Raw genomic sequence first — 26,752 nt, forward strand, 5'->3', positions numbered from 1 at the left:
TTTTTAAAAGTAATACATTTTTTTCTTTATTTCTGAGTCCCCCTAGCAGTACAGCAAAGTACCCCTAGGGGTACTCGTACCCCCGTTTAAGAAACATTACTCTGCTAGATGGTCCTGGCATTATACTGGAGACTGAAAAACTTTTGAATTTTCAAAAAATTAAACACCACATTTCTATTAGAAAATAATATATTGATTATTATCATATTAATTACATTACTCAGAAAAAAACTGTATAGGGTTTTTTTTGTGGGGCGGGGGGTAATTATGATCATGTTGCTGTATATCAAAACATGCAGTATATTGATTTATATTAGGTATTTATCAGAAGTGAACAACTAAACATATTGACATAGGGTATTTAGTTATATTTGGTGTTTTTATGTTAAGACAGATTGTGGTAAGAGGTATTTTCCTTTTAACACTTTGTTCCTTGTGTATATTTTATTATGTTATATTACATTATATTACATCTTATTACATTATATTATATGATGGTATATTTTATAAAATGATATTATACTATGTCTTATATAATATAATATAATATAATATAATATAATATAATATATTACATTATATTATACATTATATTACATTCATATTATTTTTCCATTCCACTTTTCCATCTCACTTTTTCCATTGTAAAGTGTCCTTGGGTTTGTGAAAGGCGCTATATAAATGCCAGCTCTTATTATTATTATTATTATTATTATACTATATTGTATATTATGTTATATATTACATTATATTGTATTATATTATACTGTACTGTATTATATTATATTATGCTGTATTGTATTATATTATATTATATTATATTATATTACCCCTCTTCCTTTTTCCAAAGTGCACCATGGGATTTAACCTTTAACAGAGGTGAAGACTTAAATTCTACTTGAGATGATTTTATGCTTTTTATGGGCGGGGTCCCAGGAGATGGAATATCAAACCTCACTTTATTTCCACTGAGACTTTATCTCAGCTTATCCCATTTTAACTCATCTTAACTCATCTTATCTCATTTTATCTCATCTGATCTCATCTTAACTCATCTTATCTTATGGTATCTTAGCTTATCTTATCTTGTTATTTTATCTTATCTAATATTATTGTATCTTATCTTATATTATCTTATCTTATATTATTGTATCTTACGATATATCATCTTATCTTATATTTTTATATCTTATCTTATCTAATATTATGGTATCTTATCTTATATTATCTTATCTTATGTAATATTATTGTATCTTATCTTATCTGATCTTATTGTATCTTATCTTATCTTATCTTATCTTATTGTATCTTCTCATATCTTATCTGGTATTATTGTATCTTCTCTTATCTTATCTTCTCTTATCTTATATTATTGTATCTTATCTTGTTTTATATTATTGTACCTTATCTTATCTTATTGTATCTTATCTTATCTTATTGTATCTTATCTTATCATATTTTATCTTCTTACCTGAGGAACTCAATGTAAACGGCGTGGCTCCAGTTTTGGAACGTCTGGTTCAGCTGAAAAATAAAAATAAAACAAAAGTTTATAGATTAATTAATTCAACACATTTAAATAAAACCATAATATAAAAACACAATAAAACTGAATAACACCAACGTGGGCCCTTCACTCCAGTCGAGTCTAAATGCAGGGAGAGCCCAGGAAGGACCTGCCTGCGGAAACACGGCTGGCCACTCATTGAAATATTTCATATATAACTATAAGCTCAATTTTATTTTAATTTTATTGTATGCTATTTTATTTCCTGATTTGTTGTTTTACCTATTGTATATGCTTGTTATTCTTTAATTTTATCTACATATTTACTTTTCAAAATAAAATAAGATAAGTTTTAATTTATCAATTGAGAAGAAAAATTCAGAGGAAATTCAGGATGTGCAGCAGCGGAGTTTAAAAATGATTAAAATCAAAAGCATGTTTTGTTTATAATTATTTGTATTATCATGTATTTTGTAACTTTTTTAAATTGGATGCTCTATGAATAATATAAATATTGTATTAGAAAATATTTATTTCGAAAACAAATATTACGAGTGATATAATCACCACTATTTTTCACAATTTGGGGCAATTCAGAGATGAACCATGGAAGATCAATCATCTCATTTGAGTCACTTTACGATAAATAAGATTTAAAGGTGCAGTGTGTAGAATGAAGTGTTATCTAGCGGTGAGGTTGCAGATCACAACCAACTGAACACCCGTCCCCCATGGCGGTGCAACATGGCGGCCTCCGTGGAAGAGACGGTGGCCGTGAAACAACCAAAACACGCAAACCATGTGAAAGGCCCTCTCTAGAGCCAGTGTTTGGTTTGTCCCTTCTGGGCTACTGTAGAAACATAGCGGTGCAACATGGCGGCCTCCGTGAAGCGTACCCACCCCCTATGTAGATAAAAACATCTCATTCTTAGGTCTCTCCTGGAATTATACACTAATTAGAACATACTTTACTTGACATACTAATATTATATTAAATTTCTGCCAAGTCCGTTCCTTAAATTCTACACACTGCACCTTTAACTCAGTTTGCATTCATGCGTCTCGCATCGCCGTGCATCACTGCTCCATGACCTCGCTGTGGAAGCCACAAGCGTCCCGAAATAATGAGGCGTCACAACTCTGCACTCGCTGTGAAGGCCGCGAGGGCAGAGCGAGGGCGGTGTAAAGCCGAGTGTGTCTCACCCACTGAACCACCGCCTGCTCCACGTCGGCCTCCGCCAACTCTGAGCCTTCGTCGTCCACGACAAAGGAGACCCGGTAGAAGAGGCCCTCTGAGAGAGAGAGATGTTTTGGGGGTAAAATAAGAGAGAGAGAGAGAGAGAGAGAGAGAATTGCATCGGTTTCCATCCTGCACAAGGTGTTTCCCAGCGTTAATGGAGGTTTTTCGGCCCCTCTCTGTGGCGCAGAGCAGGAGATGAATCGAGGCGTTTCGGAAGCAACGGAGAGATGTAGGAATCCAATTTGACCGTGTGAAATGATGATACCGAGCGCACTGCCTGGCAGATAACCACGGCCGAGGGAGAGAGAGAGAGAGATCGATAGAGAGAGAGAGGGAGAGAGAGGGAGCAACAATTCCGCTTTGCGTTTTGGGAGAACTGAAATGGACTAAAGTGGAGATGGAGCCTCGCGCTGCTCGGAGCTGCATTCCTTTATCCTGTTCTTTTCAGTACATCGCTGTGTCCAGTTTCACTCAGAACCCATTTTGGATTTCCCTTTTTTTTTAGGGAGGGTTCTCCTGAATCCATTTGAAAGCAACACCACTGCTCAAAAGGGTTAGGTATTGTTTTTTTTTTCCAACATTAGTGGTAAAAAATCACTTGAATCAGCTGATTCAGTGTCATTTAAATAATACTAATGTGAATATGTTCAGATGAGCAACAGTGACGGGTCCAATTTATAACAACAAATATTATTACCACACAGTATATGCAACTAAATCTATCACTTATGATAGTTATTGTATATTTAGAAACCTGTTGTTACCCCAATTAACAATGAATACTGTATATATATCACTCCTCAAAAAAAATAAAAAATTATATATATATATATATATATATATATATATATTTATTTATATTTTTGATCAAACTCATTCATTGCAAGTGGTGTGTTTCTCAAATAGTGGACCTTTAGATATGTTATAGATATGTAGATATGTATTTCAACATGAACGGTATGTCACACTGGAAGTGTTCGTGTGTTGAACGCTTAAAAAACCGAGACACAGAGCTGTGCTGAAACGCAGCTTCACGCCCGTCCTCTCTCCTGCTCTGCTACACAGCGGCCACTAGGTGGCGCCAGGGCCACAAGTTGTTAGTGAGAGACACCTTCCACCGTCAGTTAGAGGGGGGGGGGCCTCGCTGCAGCAGACATCCAGTGGATGTTCTATCTACTGCCCCCTCATTAGGCCGCAAAGAGTTTGGGAGGTTTATTGTCGGTCGATCTCACGACGCGACAGCGGCGATTGAGAGCATCACCCAGGAAGACGACCCCGAGAGAGAGAGGGGGAGAGAGAGAGAGGGGGAGAGAGGGAGAGAGGGAGAGAGAGAGAGAGAGAGAGAGAGAGAGAGAGAGAGAGAGAGAGAAAGAGATATTTATAGCAGGAAAATAGAAAAGTCATCAACAAATAGGAAATAGAGCGACGGGGCCCACAGCAGATAGAAACCCATGAATAAAGTGTGGGAGAGTAAAAAGAGAAGCGGAAGGAGAGAGGAGAGGAAGACACGACGGTCTGAAAGTAAAAACGCCGGGATGCCAGTTTTAGGTACCAGGACTATTCTACTGCAAGGTGATTGGACAACTACACCCCATGTTAATATCCTAAACCCCACCCACCCCCCCCACAGGATCAACACCGACCCAAACAGCTTCCTGTGGAAAAAAAAGGGGTCGGGGCCATTCCACCAGGACGAACACCCAGGTAGTAAGATACTACGGCTGATTACCGACGACCACCGACTAGGAGTTTACTACTCCACTGCAAAAAAAAAGAGAAAGGATAAAAAAAAAAACACTCATCATGATCTTCATTCATTCCTTCATCATATTGGAAAAAATCTGCAGTGTTTTTCTACTGAAAACGACTCTGGAAAATGTCACCAGAATAAAACAGAGAACATATCTTAAAAAAGGTTTTGTTTTTTTTTCTTATCTTTTTTTTTGCAGTGGGCTAATTTGATCAGTTTTTTCTTCTTTATTTTTTTTTTCTCAAGAAACTAGGGTCTACTTCTACGGTTGTTGTTACTGCATGACATACTGTTCCCCGATGACAGTCCACACAGACATGTAAAATGAAAGCGATGTTTACATTGGCACGGCATCGCGGGCCGGGCTGCAGGACCCGCGCTCAGGGGTCTGGGGTCGGGGCGTGCCGTGGCCTTTTTACGGCCGCCGCCGAGAGCCCAAGCGCCGGGCGCGCCCAGCGGGGCCGCGAGAGGGGGGGAGGAGGAGGAGGAGGAGGAGGAGAAGGGAGCGGGATTCTCCGTCCCGATGAAAAGGTGTCCATCCGCAGCGATGGGTGGCGCCGGGGAGACGTACACGTCGGTGTCTCTGCTTCCGACATGGAGCGTCCCGTTGCCGTGACCTGGATCCTCAGGCCCCCGCGCCGGCGTTCTGGAAGTCCCGCTGTGATGTGACACGCCGGCACCGGCGCTCAAACTGAGTTGTGACCCAGTTGCGTTCGGCAGCCCCGGCGGCCCCGGCTTCCCGCCGGGTTCTGCCGGGGCGGCTTTGTTAGCGGTCCTGGTCTGGCGGGGCGGCGCTGTGCCGACCGCATCCGCCCCCGTCGTGAGGTCGGTCGTTCCATTCCGGGCGACCGAGCCCCTGGTCGTTGTGGAGGTTTGATGGTTTGCGGGGGATTTGTGCGTGGTGAGGGCCGGGTCGTCTGGCTCCATTGTTTTTTCGCCGGCGTTCCCATTCCAGGAGAGCACAGACTGCTCCGCTCCTGAACCCGTCTCTTCCTCGGAGACAGAGTCAGGTGGGCTGTGGGGGGGTCTGGAGGATCTGGATGCATTGATGGTTCTTGTCACCGCGGGGGAGCTTGGCTGATGATTTGGTTTGGCACTGGTGAAGGTAGCAGTAGGTCGTATATATAGCTTTGACACCGTTTCCAGAGCCCCGATGGCCCCTGCATTCTGGCTGGCGTGCGGCCCACGGCCTAAGACGGGACCCTGCGGTACGTCCACAGTCACACTGCCATCGACACGAGCTTCTCTCGCCGACCCCTCGGCAGAGGAGGGGAGCTCTGAAGTCACGGCAGGCCGGGACTGTGGAGAATCTTCCACAAAGCTGTACACAGCGGAGAGTTCTGTGCCGTGACCAGCTGTCCTGAAGTCATCTGAGAACTCAGCCGAATGTATTTTAGGATTTATTGTGAATCCAGATGTGTTCCCTCTCTGTGAGCGTCCCCCGGGCCGCGCCGAAACGTCCTCATATCCAAAAACTGTGCCAAAGAGAGAAGGATCTGAGTGGTTTGGGAGGGCGGTTGGAGACGCCTGGGCTGACTCCCATTGGCCTGTGGGCGTGGCAAAGTGTGGGTCAAGAAGAGGCAATAAGCTGGGGGTGACAAAGGGTTGGAGCCCCTCCGCTGATTGGCTGATTAGGGCCGCAGCGGGAACTAGGAAGGACGCTGCATGGTCGGCTCGAGGGGCTGAGGTCGTATAAGGCGCGTGAAAGACAGCAGCCGGTTGAGTGGGTGAGGAAGTGGATCCGGTTCCTGCCTCTGCCTCTGCCTCGCTGGCAGGGTCTGCTGGCAAGGTGACCCCCTCAGGGGGTGGCGGGGGAAGGGGATGAGAGAGGGAGAAAGTCATGGAGGGGGAGAGAGGATTAGGGGTGAGGGTTGTTGAGGGTGTGATGGCCAGGTGGACAAGAGAAAGCGAGATGGGAGAAAGGTGAAGAGTTGGAGAGGGAGACAGGAGGGGGGAGTGATGGAAAGAGGAGGCGCGGGGAGGAGGGGTGAAGGAAAAGGAGGTGAAGTGCGACGCGAGCGGCCTCTGCCGCCAAGCGCTGGGGCGCAGTGGCCCGCGACCAATCCCTGGAACCAGCCTGTGGTCAGAGTCCAAAATCAACCCTGTGCTCGTGTCCATCTGAGCTCTGGTGTCTGAGAGCGTGTGCGCCGCGCCTCCCCCAAAGTGCGCGACCGTCCGGGTGTGTGTGCGCGTCGGACAGGGTGCGGGTTCGGAGTGTGCGCGCCTCGAGTCCGAACCGCGAGAGTGATCCGGGCCCCAAGGGAGCCGCGGCGCCAGACCGTTGTGTCGCTCCGGAATCCGAGTTGGAGGACTGACAGATGGACTTGGCAAACAGGAGATCGGGCTCGCGAACGCACCGGAACAGCCCGTGTCTGTCTGCGAGCTCGTGGAATGAACGCAAGAGCTGTTCGGGTTCCCAGGGCGTGTGTGCGCATTCTCCACCCGCGTGCCAGCTAGATTTACGGTGAGTGACTGACGGAGCGCATACACCACATTCGGGCCCACAGTGTGGGCGGCCCGGGCACCAGATGTCTGACTCGGAGATGACAGACGAGCGGAGGGCTGAGAGTTTTCCGCCCGCAGAGTGGGGACAGCAGAGCGAGGAGAAGCTTGGATTCCAATCGCCGGGGCAATCTGCGGGAGGCCCCGATGTTCTGTGGGCGGGTTGGAATGGAATGACAGCGTAGGTGAAGAGAACGAGAGGGAGGGAGAGGAAAAAGGAGAAAACTGCACCCTGTGCGTGCTCTCTGGGCTGGGCTGCTGGAGTGTGTCAGCCAGAGGGGACAGTAGCGCCGTGCGACTGGTCTCTGACTTTAGGCCAGATTCAAGGGCCAAATCACCTGATACTGTGGCAGCCAATACAGTTCTGGACCATTTCAGCTCAGGCTGAACCCAAAAGGGGCTCACCGACGGCTGCAATGCATAATGGGAAGGCCACAGAGCCAAGTGCGGATCCGGGTCATGAATGACCAGCGGTGAGAGGGAGCCGGAGGGACTGGGCCTTACAGGACTCTGCGATTCAGAACCGGCAGCCTCCGGATCCGATTCTACCAGCTCCTCAGCGCGGAGATTGAAAGGGACTGAGTGGGTCCCACCGGGGCGGTCGCTCTCAGAGAGGGCCGATCCAGTCCCAAGGGGTTCCGCAAGGTCGCCGGACTGCTCTGGGGCAGAGGGAGAATGCTGGGAAACATGGGATGCAAAAGCAGGAATTGGCACGTCGAAGGAGAATAGCAGGGGTGGTCTCTCGCCCTCTGGGACCTGGGAGTCTCTTTGAAACCCAGCAGGCAACCGTGACGGCAACAACAACATGGACGGAGAAGCCTGCACGGTCCCACGAGCCAGAACTGGCTTGGAGGGAAAGGGAGAGACTTGCACAGAATCCTGAGGACCATGAGGTTCGGCGGAAACGTGCCGACCAGGCAGCGACAGAAAAGACAGCTCGCTGGCAGAGAGCCCCAGTGGGACGCCGTCTGATGGAGCGAGGGTGAAGTGAGCAGCGGAGGGAGATAGAGAGGAAGAGGAGGCATGGGGTAGAGAAGATGGAACAAGAGGTGGAGAATAGACAGAGATGTGAGGAGGTGTAGCCGGTGGAGCGCGCTCGGCGCTCACAGCCGCGGCGGGAGTGCGAAAGGACAAGCTTTCCGCGAGAGCGTGAAAAGGAGAGGAGGACAAAAGTCTCTTTAGCGCTGAAGGCGTAGTTCTATCCACCTGAAGGCTCCCTCCGCTTTGCACCGTCCGCAGCTCTGAAAGCACCGAGGGCGAAGGTTTAGTGGATGAACTCTCCCCTGTCACAGAGCCGAGGGGAGAGAGAGTAAGATGGAGGGGAGGAGAGGGAGAGGGAGGGAGACTGGATGGAGTCAACAGTGCACTGAGAAGAGGGTTGGGGTCGGAGGTGACCTTTAGGGGGAGGAGAGGAGGGCGGAGGAGCGTTGGATTGCGCTTTGTTGGGATGAACGGAGTGAGAGACGGAGGGTGATGGAGGGCTGTTTGTGGAAGAGAGGACGTTTCAGCTTGTTTTGTAGCAGTGGGCGCACGATGTGAGACGTTTCCGTCCGGAGGGTTTCCACTCAAACCGTCTTCCAATCGACCGAGGTGCAGGCGGGAGGCCGTCGACGCTGGAGAAACAGTTGGAACCGTAAACAGAGACGCGCTGCTGTGTCTAACTGTGTGCGCTTGCAATCTGTCTTCTGATTGGTTGAACAAAACGTCCCGTCCTATTGTTAAGCCACTTGTCACGCTGCCAATCGTCAACTCAGATTGGTTAAAAAAACGTGTGTTTCCTCTTTCAGGGTCAGTAATTGGGGCTGTAGCTGAGTGGGACGGTGAAAGGTGAAGTGAATGATTGTTTCTTGCTTCAGAGCCAATCGATGCTGGATGCTGAGGATCCAAAGGAGGAGAGGGGGAGGCGGGTTCATCCACAGAGTGAGCGGAGGAAAAATCAAACGGGCTGAAGGGATGGTGCTCCTCAGTGTGGTCCTCTAAATCATACACTAATGGTTCCGTCCCGGAGCCGTACTCATCCACCGCCGTTTCGGATGGAGCACCGGCGCCTGATAGTAACCACTGTGGTGCGACAGGTTTGTTTTTTCTGTTGCTAAGTGATGATGAAGATGAAGACAATGATGAAGATGAAGACAATGATGATGATGATGATGATGATAATAGGGCAACTGATGCGGCTGCCACTGGGTGGCGCTCTTCTAGATCTGAACCATCATCATCATCCGGTTGCGGAAAGGACACATTCCCTAATGTGGTGATCCCTGGGCGAGGAGGAAGTTTGAAGTCTGGGGTTGAGGAGGTGGTGGCCGTGGTCTCCACCCCCGGTCCGTGAGAAGGCTGAGTGATGGTCAGCGGGCGGGGTGTGCCAGGCGTGGATACAGTTGTTGTTTGTCCAGGTCCTTCTGCTGTGGCTGAGGGCTTGGTTGCGGGTTTGAGTCCAAGCGTGTGCAAGGCGGGCTTGGTGACTAGAAGCACCGGCCTGGGTGGGGGTCTGGTGCCCGCTGCCTCAGCCGGCCTCTTCCTCCCCGGCCAGATCAGAGGGGTGGATATGAAACCTAGGGAGGTTTTAGAGCTTCGCTGGCCTGGACGCCTAGGGGCGGCCGCTGGGGGGCCTGGGCTCCGCGGTCTGGGTTCAGAGGCGGGGAGGGGAAAGGGTGGTGCCAGGGCTAAGGGCCTACGTTGTGGGACGAGACCTTGGAAGTGTACAACTGGAGGTGGGGGCGTAGAGTCTGAGACACCTCTGTGCTGTATAACTGGTGTGGTTCTGGTTTGGGGCACTGGGGTTAGTGGAAGGGCCGGAGGTGGAGAAACGGGTGAATCTGCAACAGTGAACCCGAAGGAGCGTTTGGATCTTCCCAGGGAGGTCGCGGCTTTAAAAGAAGCTCTCGGGGTCATCGTCCGCGCAGACGACCACAGCCGAGACCTAACGAACATCGCGCCCTTCTTTGCTGTCACCGTGGTAACGGGTGCCAGGCCAGACGGCGTTGTGGTGACAAAAGCAGATGACAGAATAAAAAACACAACGTTACACAGGGCAATCAAGACGTTAAAAAGAGAGACAAAGAGGATACACCTAAGGGAATACTGGAACAAAAGCGCCGACTATCTTCATTTTACATCCCGACAACAACTAGACTCCCTGCAATCACAGGCCGACAAAGGCCCTGATTAGAATACGGAGCTTGTTAGTGCGTTTGTCTGCCCGCTAACAGCGGAGAAAGGGGGTTAGAATTGCAATTGCACAGGTACAACTTTTATAAAGGTTAAGAAGAGATTAGTCAACAGAGACATATTACGAATGAATGAATATGCTCCTGAGATGAGACGACAGGAGAGGATCGGACGACAGAAAAGAAAGAGGAGAAGAGAGCGATGGAGTGAAGAGGAGGGGGACACAGAGGAGCATCCACCAGACATCTGCAGTGTAAGACACCCAGGCAGCAGTGTGTGTGTGTGTGTGTGTGTGTGTGTGTGTGTGTGTGTGTGTGTGTGTGTGTGTGTGTGTGTGTGTGTGTGTGTGTGTGTGTGTGTGTGTGTGTGTGTGTGTGTGTGTGTGTGTGTGTGTGTGTGTGTGTGCCTAAATCCATATTAATACGTAATATGCAATATGCACCGTTACGTGTCCATCGATGCAGACATGTGGTTCTGCTTGGTTTAGTGTGTAACTGTTTGTCTGGGTCTCACCCTGCTCAGAGGAAGTAACTGAGGTGTGAGTAGTGGGATAGTTAGTAGTTAGAAACTGCAACGCAGGGGTTGGCTGAAGGGCTGTTAGTCCGGTGAGAAGAGGAGAGGAAAGAGGAGAGGAAAGAGGAGTGAAAGAGGAGAGGAAAGAGGAGAGGAAAGAGGAGCAAAAGAGGAGAGGAAAGAGGAGTGAAAGAGGAGAGGAAAGAGGAGAGGAAAGAGGAGTGAAAGAGGAGAGGAAAGAGGAGAGGAAAGAAGAGTGAAAAGAGGAGTGAAAGAGGAGCAAAAGAGGAGTGAAAGAGGAGAGGAAAGAAGAGTGAAAGAGGAGTGAAAGAGAAGAAAACGTGCCAGGAACGCGGTGCAAGAAGGTGAGATGAGAAGGAGGAAGGAGGGAGGACACGGAGAAAGGATTGAAGAGGACTAGTGTTAAAATCATGACGTCCTCGGACTTCTGTTGTTTTCTGGTTAGTAGCAGGAGCAAGACAACTGCAGTAATACTACTACATGTGCCGAAAGCTGGATCTTCTCGTCTTGGCTTGTAATCTGGTTATGGTTATGATTATGGTTATGATTATAATACGCGGTTCTTGTACACAGACTAGAGAAGAGTTCAACACCCGTCGCCCTCACAGGTGAGTCTTCCTGTGGCCGTGCGTTCGGTCATCAGGTGGACTCGAACCGTTGGCTTGGTTCCTGTTTAGTTCGTATCAAGAACCACGTATGCTAAGAAGGCAGGGGTTCGCAGCGGAGCTCTGTGAGTGTAAGCGGTGGAGGTCTAAACATCCTCGGTGACAATGACACAAACATTATTCGGCTCATTTTACTCAAAGAAATTAAACTTCCAATTCAAACATACGTCACTAACAACAGAAACACAATCAAGATGAATGGTTCAATTCCTGGGTACTGTTAAAGGAAGTGATACTATAGTACTCTTTAGCAGTTACACAACCATCCAGTCCTGATATAATAAAGTTAGTTCACTGATTTGGAAAATGGAGATGACATGATCATGTATGTGGAGCTATGATGATGATGTCATACATACAGAGGCCTAGATGCAATGATGCCATTCTGCGAAACAAATCCCCTGCACCTCCATCTTGAAGAGGGCAAGGCCCGTCTGTGACGGGATGGGCCCATAAAGGACGAGGTTTGGAATTAGACCTCTTTTTGTGCCCATCGATGTGACTATTCCGAGATGAAAATTCATCAAAACCAATTCCGGGCCTTCTGCCGTTGGACGGCACAAATGACCGTCTCCTTAGGATGTTGCACTTTTCCAAAAGAATGGGGGTACACACCCAGATGAGCGAACTACGGGCTGCAGGTCTGTATATCTGTGGGCACTCCTGGTCTCATAGCATTAGGAGGACTCCAGCGGCGCTGTTCTTACCATGCGGGGTGGGGTTAGTAGCTGGCAGGGTTGGTAGGTTAGTGGTAGCGGATGAAGCAGTGGACTTGTCACTGCCTGGATGTGGAGCTACAGAGGAGGCAAACAGTCACAACACAACAGTCAGCGGTGGACACAGGGCGGCAGAAAGATCAACACGATCAACACTGGTGTTGTAGCTCACGAGGAAAAAACAAGGTGTTTTTTACCTACTTTCTTTTGCCTAAAGCCATATTTTACTCCTCTCAGGGTTTTGGTGTGTTTGCATATGTGTATTATCATACGCATACCTGCCTTTGCACCTCAGGATTTAGGCTTATTTCCATTATAAATTAACTTGTAATAGTTCCGTCTAGACGACAGTCTCAGATAAATGCCTTAAATATCTTCATTTAAAGAGCAGACGTTGTTCTTGTTCTGCTCTGGGTTCAGTAAGGTGTTAATGACTTAATGAAGCTTTGGAAACCTTCCTGGCAACCGCCCCCTGTCTCAGTCCTGGCAACGAGGGGAAAAAACCCTCGTTTTGGTGATTTTACTTTCCACAAAATCACATCAAAGCGTCCAAGTAAAGGTCTATGAACCGCCATGAACATATATAAAAACCAACATAAATCAACCGCCTCTTCATTATCTTTCTTGTTTTGTCGTTTTAGTAGTCCCAAATGCTTTATAACTCATATTAAGTACTGCTATTACTACAACTAATCCTACTTGGACAAACCACAGCTTCAATGACAACATTGCTTCCAATTACGACAGAAATACAACAATGGTTAAACTACAGCTACTATTACTACTACTACCAGTTATAATACTACTTCTAATAATACTACTACTACTACTACTACTACTACTACTAATAATAATATAATTAATAATAATAATAATAATACATTGTTATTATTATTATTAACAACAACAATAATAACAATAACAATAATAATAATAATAATAATAATAATAATAATAATAATAATAATAATAACAATAACAATAATAATAATAATAATAATCATCAAAATAATAATATGAACAACGTTGATGACGATGATGATGATGATGAAGCAGAAACATTTATTACTATAACATTTTATACTACAGTAATAAATAACCAAGAATTTAGGTTTTCAGGTATTAAAGAATGAAATTGTGGTCCAAACAGGAATATTTTTCAGGCGCCACCGAAAAAAAGTCATCCAGATGTACAAGCCAAAAGAAAAGGGCGACTGGAACAACACAGTCAATCAGACCTCAGAGTTTTGACTTTGGAGATTTGGACTGGCCCGCTCCAGTTTGAGACGGTGAGCCGCTCGGGGTAAGCTCCCTTACCGGATGCAGAGCTGGTGATTGAAGCAGCGTTAGCGGTGGCAGGGGAGGCGTGAGGGGCCGGGGTAGAGGGGCCGGTGGCGACAGCGCTGGTAGGAGGCTCGACTGGTTAGCAAAACGAGTCAGCAGGTCAGTGACGGGAACACAACACACACAACCAGCGGCGGGTTAAACGGGGCGAGCTTCAGACAGGCCTGTCTCCAGCGACTGACAGAGGAAGCTCTTGCCAGCAAACTGGGTTTCCCATGAGCGCCCTGGCACTGAAACTAGGGATGCACCGACACCATTTCCTTCAGGCCGAGTATGAGAACTGGAATTTCTAGTTGAAATAAAACCCATTGCTCATTGCTCATTGCCCATTGCTGGCGCACCGTTGATCGGCACACCAGGAATTTAGATTTGGATTTTGGCTTTTTTATTTTACTCTGTTCCTTATTGAACAAAGCAAAAGAAGAACCGTGCGTAATGGACCCCCCCCCTCGGAAGATTGAGTAGAGTGGCAGAACGGCTAGAGCCGGGCTGGGTGCGCGTGCGCGTGCGGGGAGGGTCCAAAAAAATATTTGCACCGGGGGCCCACCACCATCTCATTCTGCCACTACGTGAACCTCCGCGTTTCAAGCGACGGCGCCTCTGCCTTTTCAAATGGAATTAACAAGTAGGAAATACGGACCAATAAAGTATCTCGGAGGAATAAAACATGTTAGTGTAGTTGTCAGCGGGACGGGGAGATGATTTTAAGGTGGGTTTGTCACCATATTGTTACAATTCTTCAAAACTCAAAAATAGAGAATATAAAAAAGTGGTGATGAGTGAGCACTAGTAAACAGACTAAAAGCCATTTGGCCGGTGTGCTCCTTTAAGGTATTTGAGCGTTTTTGCAAGTAAACGTCCATGAGCACAGTATGAGAACTGACGCTGGAATCTGTGCATCCCTAGTTAAACCAGGTGGTATTCATACAGGATTATTATGAGTTGTCAACACTCATAATAATCCTATAGTAGTAGTAGTATAAAAGTAAGGATTAGGCAAACTGAAGGGGGGGGGGGCTTGCAAGCCAAGGCATATGCTGCAGGCCGTAACTGCTTTTTTGGCTCTGAGGAGTCCCGATAGAATCATCAAACAGAGTCCTATGACATCTATTATGGCTTGGATTCGCCGATCACCTTGAGAACGCCGTTTACAGCGTGTGCAGGAGTAATATTCTTGAGTCAGGATAAAATGTGCGGCGGGATTTCTCAAACAAGATTTATATACAGTACGTTTTTTGTTTTCTTTGTAGGAATGATCCAGTAAGTGTGGCATGATGATCTACTGTGACGTTAAAAGCCCGAAAAGCAGTTTAATTTGATTTGTTTGGTTGTTTACACAAAGAATGGAGCCCGGGCCAAGAGACACTCGTGGGGAAGCTGTGGGTTGAAGCCAGGTGTAGCCTTACCAGAGTACAAGTAGCTGGTTCTGGAGGTGGTGCTGGTAGTAGTGGATGGGATGGTGGCTGGGGTTAGAGGCATGCTTGAGGTTGGGGTGGATGGAGATGGAGAAGTGGGAGGTGGGACTGGGGATGACAAACGCAGAGATAAAGGAGGCACAGAGTGAACCAGGACCAATAACATGGGTTCATAAAACTTTTCAGCTTCTGACCTTCTAGATGACGGCAAATGCCCGGAGGTAAAAAAAGCCTCGACATGTGCGCTAAATCAAAATGAATATTGGTTCAAACAGATCTTGGACTGTAGAGACAAGCCTAATCTTCTCAACCCAATCAGAATTGAAATGATATGCATACTTGTTATTGCCAGAGTCCCTTGAGAGCTCCATTGTCCCCGGTTAGAAAAAACAAATCTACGATATTATCCTAATCAAGTTCCTGACACTGCCTTTCATGGGATGACCCAGCAGAGCTGGGGAAATTCATTTGGCGTCACGTTTCAATTGGTAAAACTCACCGCAGGGTTAATTGACTAATGAGAGATTTGATTAACTCATTTCGTGCCGAGCTAGATAATGCTTATCTCGTCCCCGTCCACCTGAGTCAGAAACATTGCTTCTGCACCTCTTTAACACAGCAAATTATAGCCCAGTTATATCTGACAGAAGTTGATAAACTGGGAAGAAATGAAGGGAAATAAATGTCATCATGAGCCACATCATCTTTAAAGATGGAACCCGAATGGATTCCCTGCGGAGCTTCATAACAGACCGACCTTCATCGAGAAATAAAAAACAAACCTTTGTTTTCCCTCGGCTGAAATTCATCAAACACACCCCATTAAAGAGATTCTAGTGGGAGTCAACATCGTTTAATCACAGCATTAAATTATTGGTGATCCCTTAGGCGAAACCCATTGGGAACCCTCCGTCAGGCGGTTAGGAACAAGCCCAAACCCTTTGCAAAAGTCATCTACTCATTCGCTCCTTTTACATCTTGGAAAAACAAGAGCGAGTAGACATTTAGTTTTTAGACAGCGGGGAATGAGACAGGTGGTAATGCAAACTGAGAGCGATAACCGGCCCACTGAATTTAAATGAGGCTGGAATGAACTCTGATGAGTGGGCTTCGGCGGGGCATCTGCTCACTGTTTACACCGCTCTCAATCACCGCGGCCTCTCAAGAGTTCTACATCACCGTGGCAACGCATCTTCCTCGGCCCCAAGAAAACGCACGATTCACGGCTTGTTCAAACAACACCGACAGACGAGGAGGGGGAGGGCGCGGCCTCCGTGGCTGCGGGAGAAGGATGAGGGGAGTAGGGCGGAGGAGAGGAGAGCCCGGGAGAGGACAGGAGAGGAGAGGATATCAACCGGGAGGAGGAGGGGGTTGCTTACCGTGGGAGGTGGCATTAGTAGCATGGATGATGTTAGTGGAGTCAGGGGATGGGGTGGCGGGAGAAGGGGAGGCTGGTGGTAGCGATAGAGGGAGAGACAGAGGGAGAGAGAAAGAAAGATGAGTGCGGTTGTGGTCGTGGAGCTGCACGGCAGCACAACGCAACGTCAGTGCAAGTCCCACCGCACACACACACAATGTAAATATCCCGTGCAGGTGGCCAGGAATGAATTCTCTCTTCCAAGTGAAAACATCAAATTCACAAATAGTTTACCACAAGCACAATGTCCACTGACCTAAATCATTGCATTAAAACCATTATTTCTGTAATGATAAAGCTTTTAATTGATGGTGGCTTTGGTGGACGGCGGACAACATTATGATCGGATGAAAATGATCTCATTGATCTCAATGATCTCACCACAGCTGAGAGAAGGCGGCAAAGTCTCTTCTCTGTATCAAGCCATATTCACTTAAAAGGCTTTAATGAGGGCCAAACCCTCCATCGGGGTATACATCTGTTACAGAAGTTCTCAGAACAGCCTGTTGATGACCCTTTTAATCTAATCGGGGGAGGATACCACCACCATCGACACTTACCTGAATCTGGAACATTTGGGCAGAGGCTGGTTGTGGCGCACCAAGGGGCGTGGTCAATCAGCGGTCGCTGATGAGGCCGATTTGAGGCAGCTTGTCGGCCGCGGGAAAGGGAACCGTGCTGTCGTCCACAGCCGGTGCTCGACCACGCCCCTTGGTCCGCCACACTGGTATAATGGCAAAATCAGCCTTTCATGACAGGGGACAAGTGACCACGAGCAGAAATGTCCCGTCCCTCCTCTAAAGCCCTCAAAGTCTCACAGCTTTCTCATGACATTCTAAGCCCTTATCACGCCGCAACGCGGGGCCAAGGCCTAAAATGACCTTGCGTCCTCTCTCATGAGCTGAATCCCACGAAACGCGCCCCTTTTGAAATGCCCCTGTGAGGACCCCATAGAATAATAAAGTGTGAGAACTGACATTTAAGAAGGCGAGGTTTGGTCAAGTCATCGACCGTTTAGCTTCTGTTTGGACCATCGCTGTCGGACATTTCCCAGTTGGACGACCCTGCGGATCAAAGGTCGTTGGCTGGGAAGTCGGAGGGCGACATTCTCCTTAAACAATGATCCTGGGCGGATTTTCAATTTCCCCCCTAATTGTTTTTCTGCGGGGGGGGGGGGATCTCTTCGGGTCTAGTGACTGACCTCGGGTCAGCGCCAGAGAGGGGAAAAAAACTAAACAAGAATGAAGCAGTTTCCCCTCGTAAAAATGCTTCTTCATTCGATCCTCGTTGAATGTTCCCCCGTAGATCTTTAGTGGAATCAAAGTGGGGTGATCTGAGGAGAATGCCGTGGAACCGGGAGGGGTTCTGCCAGTGAAAGCAAGCTTTTCAACGTTTACAAAGAGTGAGTAATAAAGGCTTTTCTTGAAACGCCTGTGGCCTCTGGATGGATGGGTTTGCTGGGAGCAAAAAGGCTCGGGCGGTATTCGCCTCCTTCCCATTGTTCGCTTCACTTCACCCTGTTCCTTCGGCCAAAACACCGGCTCGTCTTCCACGCCGCGCCCGCCTTCACCTTCATCTCCCTCTGTTGGAGACAGTCTCCTCCAGTTCCTCCTCCCCTCCCCTCCTCCCCCCTCCCCCCCCCCTCATCCCCAAGAGGTCCCTCAGCAGATGCTCGTGTTCAGCGCGTCTACGCTTGGGCTTCGGGGGTCTCTGCCGAGGCCCTTCGAAAACAGGCCGTGCTATACCGTTAAGTTTCCTGAGCTTCCCCCTTAAGAAGACATCGACATTTATTTATTTAAGGAGATGATTTAAGGAGAGCTCTGAAGGCTCGGGCATCTGGCTTCGTGAATAATATATTTCGAGAATTGGCTGCGAGCAACAACGAAAAGAAAGAACCCGGTCCATCTTAACCTAATTGACTGTAACTTTACCACTTCTTGACTGAGGGATGAAGAGGTAGAGCATGGTATTAACGCCGCTGTGGTTTGGAGTTTGATTCCTTGTGTTGCTCAGTAACTCGAAAGGCGCTTTTCCACCGTGTTGAAACCGGCTTAACTCGACTCGACTCGACTTTACTCAGCTTATTGTTTTTCGACCAGGCAAAAATTGTGGACGGTACCTGGTCCCTGGCACTTATTTTGGTCCCGCCCCCCTAGAGGCTCCACGCGAGATGAGGTGGCACTAAAATGTCACGTGAAAAAACTGCAGACTACTTATTGGTCTGAGAGAATCGTCACCGCGTCATCATTGCGCGACACCAGTAAGAGAGTATAAAAAAAACCCATGTTATTAGTTTTGTTTGGAGGAAGGGGGAAGGGCGGGATCGCTCAAAAACATCGCCCAGCAGAGGGTTCAGAGGGCAGGGATGTTCTTATATTGAAAGGTTAAAAATACGCTTGTTATCGTCCTCGGGGTCTTTGTGTCACGAGTTTCATGCGGTGTCACCATGGCCTTCAATCTGCCGTGGGAAACAAAGTACCTGGTACCAAAAGTAGAGTCGAGTTCAGTTGAGCCGGTTCCCTGCGGTGGAAAAGCGCCATGACGCAGCCCGGGGGTTAGGGAGGTGTCGGAGCCACCGATGATTAAAAAACGCGTCACCGTGGGGTGCCGGGAAGCGTTACGCGCCCATCAAACAGTCTTCGCGAAAATCTCCTCCGCACATTCCCTGTGATCCCAAGTGAAGCTGTTCATTCGGCTGAGTGGAGGACATGGAGAAACAGACTTTGAAGGGATGAGCAAGTGTCGCCAAAGCAGAAGTTTCCACTTTCATGTTTACTACTTTCGTTCTTCTGCTCTGCAGGACCGAACTCCAAGAAGAAAACAAAATGAAGCACATTTCAATCTCTCGCTGGTTGTTGAGGGATTTTCGGGGTTTGTGAGAAACAACACAGTTCATGAGTCAATATGGCAGCTTTATTTTCACAGTGTGGACGAAGACCCTCAAGTCGCATTAAAACACAACACTTAACGTTGGGCAGAGCCGGGCGCTTCACGTCGCAGCTGTTAAACTTCGCCAATTCACCCACCCGCCAGGGGCACGGGAGCGTTTGTTTTCCCTACCTGGGCAGCCCAGTCCTGGGGAGTCGCAGCTGGTGGTGTGTGTCGTGTAGTTCGGCAAAGATGTACCTTGGTGGAGGAAAAAAAAAAAAAGAAGTGTTTTGAAGCGGACGGGGCGGGGGATTTTGAAAGAGAAGAGTCTTGTGAATGTGTTTTCCACCGCTCACACACATTTACACATTTTCACACACAAATACACGAGGAAAGTTGATTTCCCAAAAAGCCTGACTAACCCTCCCTCCCTCTCTCTCCCTCCATCATGGTCTCTCCATCCTTGACAGTCTGGCTATGAAATGCTTCTACTTATACATTTTTAATGACTTTCAGGTAATTCTCACGTGAAAAGCAACATGCTCTAACTTTCCTCATCAAAGCATCTTTTCCCAGTTTCTCCTCTGTTAACTTGCTAAGTAACGCAGGCGTAACATGCCAGAATATTTAGAAAGCTGCAATATTTTGACCGAAATTATGTGAGAAGTCTGTCCTTCTAATTTTTTTTTATTTTTTTTTAATTTTGGCTTTCCACCTATTCCTGTTCTTTTAGTTCATTCTTTTGGGCGTTTTACTTAATTTCATTTCATCATTTTCTTTCCGTATCTTCAATTCTGTGTCTTTATTTCACTTTATATTTCACTCCCTCTTCTTCTCTTCGCCGCCCGTCCCATCCCCCCGTCTCTTTCTCCCTCTCCTTTCTCCTCCAAATCCGGTCATTCTTCTCTCTCGTCCACTAGGTATCCTTCCCGGGCTTTTTCCACACCTGAACTTTCTTATTTCAACTCTGCTGCACTGTCCCGATCTCTCTCTCTCTCTCTCTCTCTCTCTGCGCTGAGCAGTGAGGTGCATCAAAGCAAAATTGAATGCCGCATCGTGCTGCATTCCTAAACCCTTTAATACCCAAGAGTAGTGATGGAGCGAGAGAGAGAGGGAGATAGAGAGCGAGAGCGGGCGAGCGGCAGAGGGCACCACCCTCATTGGAATGGCCGTAGCAACTCATAATAACAGCGACCGGTGACAGCTAATGGTTTGCCAGCGCAGAGCGCAGGCTGAGAAGCGTAAATCGCCGCAAGGAAGTGATGAAAAACGTGGCGGGAACGGCGGCCAAACTCAACACATTCTACAAAAATGTGGCCGCCGTATTATTATGACTGACTGTTTTATTAGCCACGCTGACAGGTCGGCCCCGCGAGCTGACAAATCACAGACCACCGAGTCGGTTCCAGGATTGCAGCAAAACATGGTGTCGGCCGTTCCAACGGGTCAGAGTCAAATTCATTGAGGGCGGCCGCAGTCTCAAGGCCCCGTCTTCCAAAAACTCTCCGAAACCCCCGGACGGAGAAGGAAAGAAACATCGGCCTGGGTTACACTCGGACGGTTTGTGTCCGGCCTTCCGCCGGCACCGCGTGAACTGCCCGGACGCTCTGGACGCTCCGGACGCTCTCAGATGGCGTCGTTTTGCTCAAGCGCTCCCGCCCCGATCCCGCCGAGCAGGGTCCCGGTACACGGGGCGCACCTCAAATATGGATGGAAAATCGCGGAGAAATCTCGACTCCAAAAGCGGCGCCGCCCCGCGCCCTCCTCAACGACGCCCATCTGGTGAGATCCACTGCATCAGTGATTCTCCGCATCACATCAAGGACCCTCAAGTTGATATGCATCAGGCCGCAGACGCTATAAGATCATGTCTGCGGAACGCAATATGAACGCAATCTGCAGAACTTCCATCCCTGTCTATACTGCAGTGAAAGCAGGATCCAAACAGTCCTCAGCGTTCTCTACCGACGCTGACGTCTTGTCAATGATATGACGATGAAGTTGAACCATTAATCATTTTTCCTGGGACCCAGGAAAAGAGAGATTTTTTTTTGACGGGAACATTAAATGTGAAATGACAAGTGTGACCGAGGCCCCTGTGAAGTGGCCCGACGGGAGGCGTCCTCCCTTCAGGACGGGCGTGGTGAGCGATAGGTGCAGAGTGGGAAGACGTTATTAAAGTGAAACCACCAGGGGGCTGCAGGGATACTGAGGTGAAAAGGAGAGAAAAGCAGTGATGTCCAGAGGAATAATGTAAAGATCCCCAAAACTCAGATAAAGATCAGATAAAACAAGATGAAATAAATTAAAATAAGATAAAAATGTAGTTAAAATAAGTTAAAACGAGGAGAAAGTTTATTTACGCATTCCAAACACTAACGGCTAGATTCAGAAAACAACGAAAAGGAAAGGACGGGAAATAGAATTTTTGGTCGGTTTGTTGGTCAATAAGACAGACAGACAGGCTCCATACAGACAGGTTTGTGTGTGTGTGTGTGTGTGTGTGTGTGTGTGTGTGTGTGTGTGTGTGTGTGTGTGTGGACAACGTCAATCATTGTCATTAGTGTCACATAAATACACACACACACACACACACACACACACACACACACACACACACACACACACACACTAGACTTACAAAAACATTACATAATTATGACGCACACAAACAAACACGCAAACACAGAATACACACTTATGTAAGCAAGCCGTCCAACGCAAATTCACACAGAATCTTAAAAACCAAAAATCACACACACACACACACACACACACACACACAGACATACACAAACAGACGAGCGTGGCAGGCGCCTGGCGACAGCTCTATCGCCACCGCGCTCATTAGTCGACCAACAGGAAACATTAAAATGGCTTCAAATGCTGCAGAAGTGCTGGAGCAGCCTCGTAAATCCAGTTGTCAGGTAAACAGCAGCACAGCGTGCAGCGCCTCCCTACAGCCGCTGCCTTCCCTACAGCCGCTGCCTCCCTACAGCCACTGCCTTCCCTACAGCCCCTGCCTCCCTACAGCCGCTGCCTTCCCTACAGCCCCTGCCTCCCTACAGCCGCTGCCTCCCTACAGCCGCTGCCTCCCTACAGCCGCTGCCTTCCCTACAGCCGCTGCCTTCCCTACAGCCGCTGCCTCCCTACAGCCGCTGCCTTCCCTACAGCCCCTGCCTCCCTACAGCCGCTGCCTCCCTACAGCCGCTGCCTTCCCTACAGCCGCTGCCTTCCCTACAGCCGCTGCCTCCCTACAGCCGCTGCCTTCCCTACAGCCGCTGCCTTCCCTACAGCCGCTGCCTCCCTACAGCCGCTGCCTCCTTACAGCCCCTGCCTCCCTACAGCAGCTTACTCCTTACAGCCGCTGCCTCCTTACAGCAGCTTACTCCTTACAGCCGCTGCCTCCTTACAGCCGCTGCCTTCCTACAGCCCCTTATCCTTACAGCCGCTGCCTCCTTACAGCCCCTGCCTCCCTACAGCCGCTTACTCCTTACAGCCGCTGCCTCCTTACAGCAGTTTACTCCTTACAGCCGCTTACTCCTTACAGCCGCTGCCTCCTTACAGCAGCTTACTCCTTACAGCCGCTGCCTCCTTACAGCAGCTTACTCCTTACAGCCGCTGCCTCCTTACAGCAGCTTACTCCTTACAGCCGCTGCCTCCATACAGCCGCTGCCTTCCTACAGCCCCTTATCCTTACAGCCGCTGTCTCCTTACAGCCGCTGCCTCCTTACAGCCGCTGCCTCCTTACAGCCACTTAATCCTTACAGCCGCTGCCTCCCTACAGCCGCTGCCTTCCTACAGCCGCTGCCTCCCTACAGCCGCTTAATCCTTACAGCCGCTGTCTCCCTACAGCCGCTGCCTCCCTACAGCCGCTGCCTCCCTACAGCTGCTGCCTCCTTACAGTCGCTGCCTCCCTACAGCCGCTTAATCCTTACAGCCGCTGTCTCCCTACAGCCGCTGCCTCCCTACAGCTGCTGCCTCCTTACAGTCGCTGCCTCCCTACAGCCGCTGCCTCCTTACAGTCGCTGCCTCCCTACAGCCGCTGCCTCCTTACAGTTGCTGACTCCTACAGCTGCTGCCTCCCTACAGGTGCTGCCTCCTTTTTATAAGAAATGCGAACATAATCTGGACTCCAGTTTTGGGGGGGAAATAGGCTTTTTACTGTCTAGAAGTTGTGAATGTAGTTGCGTTCAAAGATGCTGTTTTTTTTGTTTTTATTTTCACTCGTCATAAAGACACAAGGGAAAGAAGTATCGCTTATGTGCCTTTCAGATGCTGGAAAGTGGAATTTCACACGAGCAAGGCTAGTTGAACCCATCTGCAGCCATGCATTCAGCTAACACCGTTAGCAGCCTGCATCCCTTTAAGTCGACTAAGTAACATTTAAACATTCAACCGCGATGAGATGAGATTTAAAGCTTCCTTTCAGGCTAATCCCTGTTTGCTCATGTGGATAAACTGTGTAATTTCTTCAAAACAAAACATTTACAGAATTTTTTTTTAAAAACAACATTTAATAGTTTCCATGACCTAAGAAGCTGCCTTGCGTTTGCATGACGCAGACTTTTCTTTTTTAATTAACTTTTTATTTATGATTGAGTGTAAAAAAAATTAAAAAAACACTCCTCCTGCTGTGGAACATAACTTTTGGGGCCTGGAAAGTTTAGCAGTTTGTATACAGCATTGTTAGTACAAGCCAATTTATACATTCCTCACGCACACACACACACACGCACACGCACGCACACACACACACGCACACGGGGGCGGCAGGTTGTTAGCATCACTCACCACTAGTTGGCGCAGCAGTGGTTAAGTTAGTGCAATGAGGGAAGCAGACTGTGGAGAGAAGGAGACATTAGTGGCTTCCACTGGGAGAACTGGGAGCAGTTAGTCAACGTCAGTTAGAGACTTGGAATGCGACACATTTCAAACAGGGAGACACGAGGAGCTTGGAAGACGTCGGGTCACTGAAAGAAAACAGCTCAATAAGTGATAATAACTCACCCCAGGCAGGAAGTCAGTCATTAGTAGCAGCGCTTCCATCAGGTTAAGGACATAGTAACGTTCCTCTGCTCACCTGCACCCTGTCAGGGGCTTTTTACTCTTTTACTTTTTTATTTTAACAGTGCGGCTAAACTTGTAAGACGATGAAAACAAAAAACAATGCTCCTGCACAGCTGGTTGTTATTATTTTTTAATGACTTTCAGCCATCGGGTGATTCTCACGTTATGAACAAATTTGAGCAGAAAACATCATAAAACTTTCCTTATTAAACTATGTTTTCCCAATGGCTCCTCTGTTTACTTGCTAAATAACACGTGCGTAACGTGCCGTGGTTTTGTAAAAGCTGCACAATTTTGACAAGAAACGAGTGAGAAAACTGATTTTTCTCACTGCTCGGATTTGAAGCGAGTCGACGTGAATGAAATCAGTTTTGAAAACAGTCCTTGTTGTACTTTCACTCGCCTTCGTCCAGAGTCGTGATGAACCGATCCCCAAACGAGAGTGATGGTGTGAACAGCGGCTCCTCAAAGCCTCAGACTCCCTCAACGTCACCGCCCACATCCCCAACGTCACCGCCCACATCCGCAGCGTCACCGTCGACATCCCCAACGTCACCGCCCACATGCTCAACGTCACCGCCCACATCCGCAACGTCACCGCCCACATCCCCAACGTCACCGCCCACATCCCCAACGTCACCGCCCACATCCCCAACGTCACCGCCCACATCCGCAGCGTCACCGTCGACATCCCCAACGTCACCGCCCACATCCTCAACGTCACCGCCCACATCCGCAGCGTCACCGTCGACATCCCCAACGTCACCGCCCACATGCTCAACGTCACCGCCCACATCCGCAACGTCACCGCCCACATCCGCAACGTCACCGCCCACATCCCCAACGTCACCGCCCACATCCGCAGCGTCACCGTCGACATCCCCAACGTCACCGCCCACATCCTCAACGTCACCGCCCACATCCGCAACGTCACCGCCCACATCCCCAACGTCACTGCCCACATCCGCAGCGTCACCGTCGACATCCCCAACGTCACCGCCCACATGCTCAACGTCACCGCCCACATGCTCAACGTCACCGCCCACATCCCCAACGTCACCGCCCACATCCCCAACGTCACCGCCCACATCCGCAGCGTCACCGTCGACATCCCCAACGTCACCGCCCACATGCTCAACGTCACCGCCCACATGCTCAACGTCACCGCCCACATCCCCAACGTCACCGCCCACATCCCCAACGTCACCGCCCACATCCGCAGCGTCACCGTCGACATCCCCAACATCACCGCCCACATCCTCAACGTCACCGCCCAATGTCATTGCATCCGCAATGTCAAAGCCCACAGTGTCACCACCCACATCCCTAACAACACCGCCCACATCGCCAACGTCACCGCCCACATCCCTAACATCACCGCCCACATCTGCAACGTCACCGCCCACGGTGTCACCACCCACATCCCTAACAACACCGCCCACATCCCCAACGTCACCGCCCACATCCCCAACATCACCGCCCACAGCCACAACGTCACCGCCCACATCCCCAATGTCACTGCCCACATCTGCAACATCACCGCCCACAGCCACAGCGTCACCGCCCACATCCCCGACGTCACTGCCCGCATCTGCAACGTCACCGCCCACATCTGCAATGTCACCGCCCACAGTGTTACCACCCACATCCCTAACAACACCGCCCACATCCCCAATGTCACCGCCCACATCCCCAACGTCACCGCCCACATCCCTAACAACACCCCCCACATCCCCAACTTCACCGCCCACATCCGCCCACAGAGTCACCACGGACTCATGTTTCTTGTTGTGGGAACGAGCAGACACACTCCTCCTCTATCTCTGCATCACTCCATCGCTCCATCCTTTCATTCTTCCATTCTTTCACAAACACACACACACGCACACGCACACACAGACACACACACACACACACGCACACGCACACACTTGTATTTGGGGGGAATCCAGGGAATCTCTGGAGTTTATTGAATTCTAATCAATTCAAAAATAATTTTAAAAGATTCCCCAAGAACATAAAGTACGGCTACAGTACTGCACTATTTTATCTCTCTCTCAGTCTCTCTCTCTCTCTCTCTCTCTCTCCATCTGGCTCACAGCAGATAGAATTTCAGTAAAAGTAAAAGAGCCTAAGAGTTCCCTTTACTATATGGCCGTGTTGTGTGTGTGTGCGTGTGTATGTGTGTGTGTGTGTGTGTGTGTATGTGTGTGTGTGTCTGTGTATGTGTGTTTATGTGTGTGTGCGTGAATGTGTGTGTCCCACGGCGGTTTCGAGAAATGCATGATTCTGCACTCAGTTTCCTGGATCTCTAGTGGTGGTCGCGCGCACACACACACACACACACACACACACACACACACACACACACACACGTACAAACACACACACACACACACACACACACACACACACACACACACACACACACACACACACACACACACACACACACACACACACACACACACACACACACACAAACAGAGGCTGATGGGGATTCTGTTACCTAAATCCACAGCGGCTAACCTCCTGTGGCTACACACACATTTA

The 26,752-nt window shown here is 48.8% G+C and overlaps 1 protein-coding gene across 2 annotated transcripts in view; it reads right to left on the bottom strand.

Moving 5' to 3' along the window:
- adgrg6 (adhesion G protein-coupled receptor G6) overlaps positions 1–26,752 on the bottom strand; it is a 105,372-nt gene that overhangs the window by 40,821 nt on the left and 37,799 nt on the right. For both annotated transcript variants that reach the window (XM_079996807.1, XM_079996808.1), the window contains exons 7-9: positions 19,322–19,387; positions 2,711–2,799; positions 1,472–1,524 (exon numbers count right to left, since the gene is read on the bottom strand). In XM_079996807.1, the coding sequence (XP_079852933.1) occupies positions 1,472–1,524; positions 2,711–2,799; positions 19,322–19,387 (208 nt within the window). The remainder of the gene's footprint in view (positions 1–1,471; positions 1,525–2,710; positions 2,800–19,321; positions 19,388–26,752) is intronic.

This window comes from Zeus faber, assembly GCF_960531495.2.
Source record: "Zeus faber genome assembly, chromosome: 2".
NCBI lineage: Eukaryota > Metazoa > Chordata > Actinopteri > Zeiformes > Zeidae > Zeus > Zeus faber.